The following is a 5,495-nucleotide window of genomic DNA, read 5'->3' as shown; positions in this document are numbered from 1 at the left end:
AAGAGTTACTTGCAGTTTTATGGAGATCTATGCAGTACATCTGTGGAGAAAAGTTCTCTCAAAATTCTGAGTGGAAAAATCAAAACCCGCTGCAACCCTTTTCCCTTTTATACTATAACAAGGAAACAGGAAACCTAATTCTCTTGTCTTGCTCTACAACATTTAGTGGCAATGAAAACTGCTCTGCCTTGGGGCAAAGTGCTGGACACAGGAGGGTGTAGGCAGCACCTTTGTGTTCCTGGCTGCAAGGCTGTCAACGCTTTAAGAAATGTGCTCTTGGCAGTTAAAGAAGATACAGTTTTAGCAACTGGGAGCAGGTTCTTGCTCCCGCTGTGTTATTTACTCTTTGGGGAATCATATTCCTTTAAGTACGCTGAGCCACCATCGTATCGCAGCTATCTACACATTCTCTTGGGACATCTTGCCTGTTTCTCTCAACTCGCTAGAGTTTAAACTGATCTTTCTTCCAAAACTTACGCTGTTACTACTTTGCCAGTCAGTCAAGCCTGGAACACAGAGGTAATTTTACACATCTCCTTAATCTGATCCACAAAATTCCCTTTGTTGTGCTTCTTAAGGTTCAGCTTTTTGTGTTCTCGCAGCTAAAACTGCTTCAATCTTCAACTCTGAAGTGATGATTAAATATACCTGTGATTGTACCTGTGGTTAGTGCATGTTAATTGTAAAACCATGTATATTGTTTCTTCTGGTGTGATCCAAGAAAATGGAACTTGGAGACCCAGTTATAGATAGAAACATAGATAGATAGACCCAGTTATGTGATAGACGCCTTTAATGATTGTACAATTTTATGTTGTTTCATCTGTCAGTACCCTGCCACTAATAGAAATTTAAAAATGAATATTCAGTTACAAATATTTCAGAAGTCCCTCACCAATGATCAGTCTGTACTTCTGTGATTATCCAAGACATTTTTCATGTCAAGTAACTCTGAAAATTTTACTCTGTTTTTCAGGATATTCACATTGTATAGCAAATCTTTGCCACTAGACTTGGCATGCCGTGTCTGGGATGTGTTCTGCCGTGATGGAGAAGAGTTTTTATTCCGTACAGCCCTGGGAATATTGAAACTTTTTGAAGATATTTTGACCAAAATGGACTTCATTCACATAGCCCAGTTTTTAACAAAGCTACCAGAGGACTTGCCTTCAGAAGAATTCTTCGCATCTATTGCTGCCATTCAGATGCAAAGTAGAAACAAAAAGTGGGCTCAGGTAAAGCGGCTGTTAATCTTTGAGGACAGATGATTGTACTGTGTTCATGAAAATGGGGTTCGGCAACACCTGACAGAATATTTTAACAGAGCTAGTGTTTGATTTTACAGGTAGGTAGGACTGTGTATCTCTCTCCACGTTTCTAGTATACATTCAGGTGAGTGGATTCCCAGAGCTTGCTTTCTCTCTGAAAAGGAAGAGCTCAGTCCACATTCAAAATTGAAATGTTGAGTGGAGCTGATGAAGTAAAGTGTAACTCTTATTAATTACAAAGACTGCTGGTAACATTACAACTTGATACTTAAAAGCAGAAATTCTTTGGGAGAAGGTGACGCTTTGTAAGGATACGTTATCATACAGCCATTAATATTCTTGAGAATCTATTTTGCCTAATTTTGAGCTGTTCAGAAGTGATTGCACCTCTGACTTCTTTATTGGGATTTAACACTGAAGTATTTCTTTCAGAAGTTTTGTCTCTTTACTGTAATTTCACCTAAATTCCAGTTCAAAGAAAGCAGATGAAAGTGTGTCATCTGTGGACATTAAGTGGCTATAACAGCCATTCATGGCAGAGAGTTGGGTCAAATGTGCTTTGTAGTGTTCAGAGCAGAAAAGGGTTTTTTTTTCTTCCTTTTCCTTTCTTCAAAGCACTAGTACAGCCTGCTTCATGCTGTAATAGAGCTCTGCCCATTTTACGCAAATTCTTTTTTGCAGTGAAACTGAAAGGTGATGTTAAACGTAGCAGTTAGAGCAATTCAGTTGCAAATGGGAGTTCATGCTTCTTTCCTGGATTAATAGTCTGCAGAGAAGGAGAGAGAAGGGTTCTATTCCACCAAGTACCTTAAGTAACAGGCTTTCTTAACCAGTGTTTTTCAGTCCTTGACATGTGAAGTTTTGCTGGTGATTATCACAACAGGAGGAGGACTTTGAAGTAATCTAGCCTGAGCAGTCTTCCTCAGTTCCCTCATCAGCTTCTTTCTGACTGCTGGAATTTGCCAGACAGACTGTTTTTGCTTGTTGCGACAAACCAATGAAAAAATGTTGTGGTGGAAATAGATCTCAGAGTTAGCATGCTGTAGGGTAGCTGTTGGCTGACCTCTTACCTGTCTTGACTTCAGCACCAACTGGAATTCTTCACCAGGTGGTTCCACTGCTGAGTAAGTTTCCACCAGGAAAGCCTGTTTGCTCTCCAGCCAGCCATCCTTTTCCAAGCCAGAAGTGGGGAGGGGCTATGAGTTTGCTCATGTCGTGCACTTACTGAGACCGCTCAGTTGTTGGAACTGACCTAGAAATATTAATAAGAGGGTATGGGATTTTGTTTTCTATTACTGAGATACTGCCTGTGATGGCTTCTTGCCTTTCTTCCATCTTTTAAAGTTCACCAGGAAGAGTTTGGACTCAGAAACCTGAACTTCACTTTTGTAGAACAGACAGTCTTTTGGTAGTGTGTGACTTGGTTGCACAGGTGGACTCAGCAGTGCTGGGTATGAGTCCTACACAGGATGCTGGAGAAGTCCGTCTGCGTTTGTGATACTTCACAGTCAGAAAATTTTCTAGCTAGGACTACTGCTGTAGAAGTCAGATGCTTTGCTATAGTATCCCATGTGTTTTCTGTAGAGAAATACCTTTTCAAATTACCAAAAGAAGTCTCAGGAGTGATGAATGTACCACATTAAAGATAAACTCTTAGGTGGACTGACTGACGAGGTGCACTAGTTCCCAGAGGGTGCAGAATGCTCTTGAGCCTACAAGAGTGGACTTTGTGTTCTCATCTCTAGCATCTCATTTGGTTATAGTAACTGCAATGCATAAGCAAGTAGCAGAGCTTAAGGCACTGCTTCTTTGTAGGAGTGTATTTGACTGTAGAACTCAAATCAAATTCAGCTGCTCATATCAGCAGTAGGTGTTATTTGGCACTCAGGAAAAAATATCCACTTACTGAACCTTTCACCTTGTTGTACCATGCTAGTTATGGTCCTCTTACCCTGCGGGACACTTTCTGACCTGATTCTGTATGTGGGACCTCATCTGAAGTGTTGTGGGCTGCTTACGAAGCTGGTTCCCACAGACCTGGTTTCCGCATCAGACAGGCTGGTGTATGTTCTTCATCTCACTCCATTTTCCCTTGGTCACTGACATTGTGATCAGGACTGAAAGGAGTCCTGGTAAACCACGAACGCAGCATTTCAGTAACGGGGACTCTTGTTACCAGTAGGAATCCTGGAAACTGTTTTTCTTCTGGAATTACCTGCAAAGAACTCCAGGGCCTTCTGCCAATACAGCCTTAGCCTGAAGCATGAGTGCATGTTGTTACACCTGCCACTTTGTCATCAACAGCAGAGGGGTTGAGATGGTAGTTAGAACAGACTAGACTGCTGGCTTAGCATTTCTGTAATCTGTATGCTTCAAATCTTAGCTCCGTAAAATTTTCCAAATACCTAAGAATCCAAGCTGTGTTTTTTGGCTTAAGCTCAATGCTTTTCTGCTTTCTAGATCACTATTTTGGTGCTATTCTTGTGTTCCTTGAAAAGGATAACTTTTCCACCAAGGGTGTTGTTACTTTAACGCTTGAAATCCTCATAAGCCCATTTGATTGAGAAGCTGTCAATTTACCCTGAATGTCTGTGAAGAGGATCTCCCTGAAATGTCTCTCCAATCCTAGAAACCCAGCTGAGGCTTTCCTCAGACCCGTGCTGAACGATCTTGCTGCAACAGCTATGGGTGCTTTTCCATTGAGGTCTAGGCAGTGCAGTGCGATTGCACCGTGAGTGATTTAGCCCCTCATCCTGTTAATTCTGATGGTGCGGAGGTTTGTTTGAAGTCAGTCAGAGAGAGAAAAGAAGGTTCCCTACTTGTAACTGCAATGCTTTGAGATGAAATGTCCCGCAGTATGTTTAGTTTCAGGGTGATTCTAGAGGATGCTGCTGGACTTCTTCAGCAAACTAACTCTAGAGGGCAGGGAGCATGTTATGCAGCATGAGAAACTGTCTGTTACTGTGCCCTCTACTCTGGCTAACAAAATTCTGCATTGGATATTAGGAAATACACATTTTCAGTGTGGGTGCAAATGTGGACTCTTTGCTCTTGAAAAAGCTGTAAGGAGGTATGGAGACAGTGATGAGCTCTAGGCAGGCACCCATCAGTGCTAAGGTAATTCTGTCCCAAAGTCTTAGATAGTGTCGTATTGTTCAGGCTGCTCATTTGCTGGGTTTTTAGACATTCCATTTATCTTGAGAATTACAACTTCCCCTCAGACAGTGTCCTTTAATAGTGCTAGACTTGTGTAGTCTGGGTAAGAATCTCCTCTCCAGGCTTCTGAAGTGTGTGCTGGGGGAAGACCAAGTTTAAACTGTTGTTAAATCCATTTGTATCTGCCATGCCACAAGGACTTACGGGGGAGGTCTCCGTCAGTGGAGAGGTTCTCTACAGTTGATTACATTTTGTAGTTAAAATAGTATCGCTCAGAGATAATTAAACTGGCAGCCCTTCAGACAATGATATATTGAGTCGCTTTTTAAATCTAATGCTTTTTTTCTCTCATTCCTTGAAATATCTAGATACTGGCTGCTCTGCAGAAAGATAACCGGGAAATGGAAAAAGGAAGTCCGTCACTCAAACGTTAAAATCATGGATGCCTCCAGTGACTCACGGGAAAAGAGCTAAAGTGTCAAACAGTACCCAGTACTTCCACCATGTATAAGCCTGCAAATCAAGTGTTACTTCAGAGTTTTGTCTAGCAGTAGGATAACCTTAAAGGAGAGAGAGGAAAAAAAGAGGGGAGGGAGGAAAGAAGGAAGGGGATAAAACTCTTTTAAATTAAACCTAGGCTTAGCCTTAAACTTTTAGAGGAATGAGCATTTGCTGTGGTCAGCATTACACGTTCTGTACTTCTCATGAGGGCACTGAAACTAAACAATATTAAGGGTTTCTTTTAAGTTTTTTTTCTTTTATGTTTTCAGAGACTGGGCATTCAGCAACGTCGATTGCTTTGAAAGCTTTTCCCCAGTTTCATTCTTAAGCAAGATATATTTCCCGTATGTGTAACAGTAGCTGGATCTGGATTTTAAATAACTGGTGCTGGAATTTATAGTTATATAATGTAAGGACCATTTCTTTAGAAATGCTTCTTGTTTTATAGGCTGTGGGTCCCATTTACCAAAGAAATCATACAGACATAGAACTACATTCCATTCTTTAATAAGAAAAAGTTAAGTAGAAAGTAAACATGGAAGAGAAGTCATGCTAGCAGTGCAAAACCAG

At 41.1% G+C, this 5,495-nt stretch overlaps 1 protein-coding gene across 1 annotated transcript in view; it reads left to right on the top strand.

Moving 5' to 3' along the window:
- The window catches only part of TBC1D14 (TBC1 domain family, member 14), a 27,099-nt gene extending 22,098 nt beyond the window's left edge, over positions 1 to 5,001 (top strand). Inside the window, exons 10-11 of the mRNA XM_010143827.1 lie at positions 977 to 1,235; positions 4,793 to 5,001. Coding sequence (XP_010142129.1) covers positions 977 to 1,235; positions 4,793 to 4,858 — 325 coding nt within the window. The 3' untranslated portion in view covers positions 4,859 to 5,001. The remainder of the gene's footprint in view (positions 1 to 976; positions 1,236 to 4,792) is intronic.
- Positions 5,002 to 5,495: the final 494 nt, after the last annotated feature.

This window comes from Buceros rhinoceros, unplaced genomic scaffold, assembly GCF_000710305.1.
Source record: "Buceros rhinoceros silvestris isolate BGI_N320 unplaced genomic scaffold, ASM71030v1 scaffold27329, whole genome shotgun sequence".
NCBI lineage: Eukaryota > Metazoa > Chordata > Aves > Bucerotiformes > Bucerotidae > Buceros > Buceros rhinoceros.
This window is presented reverse-complemented; position numbering and strand designations above follow the sequence as displayed.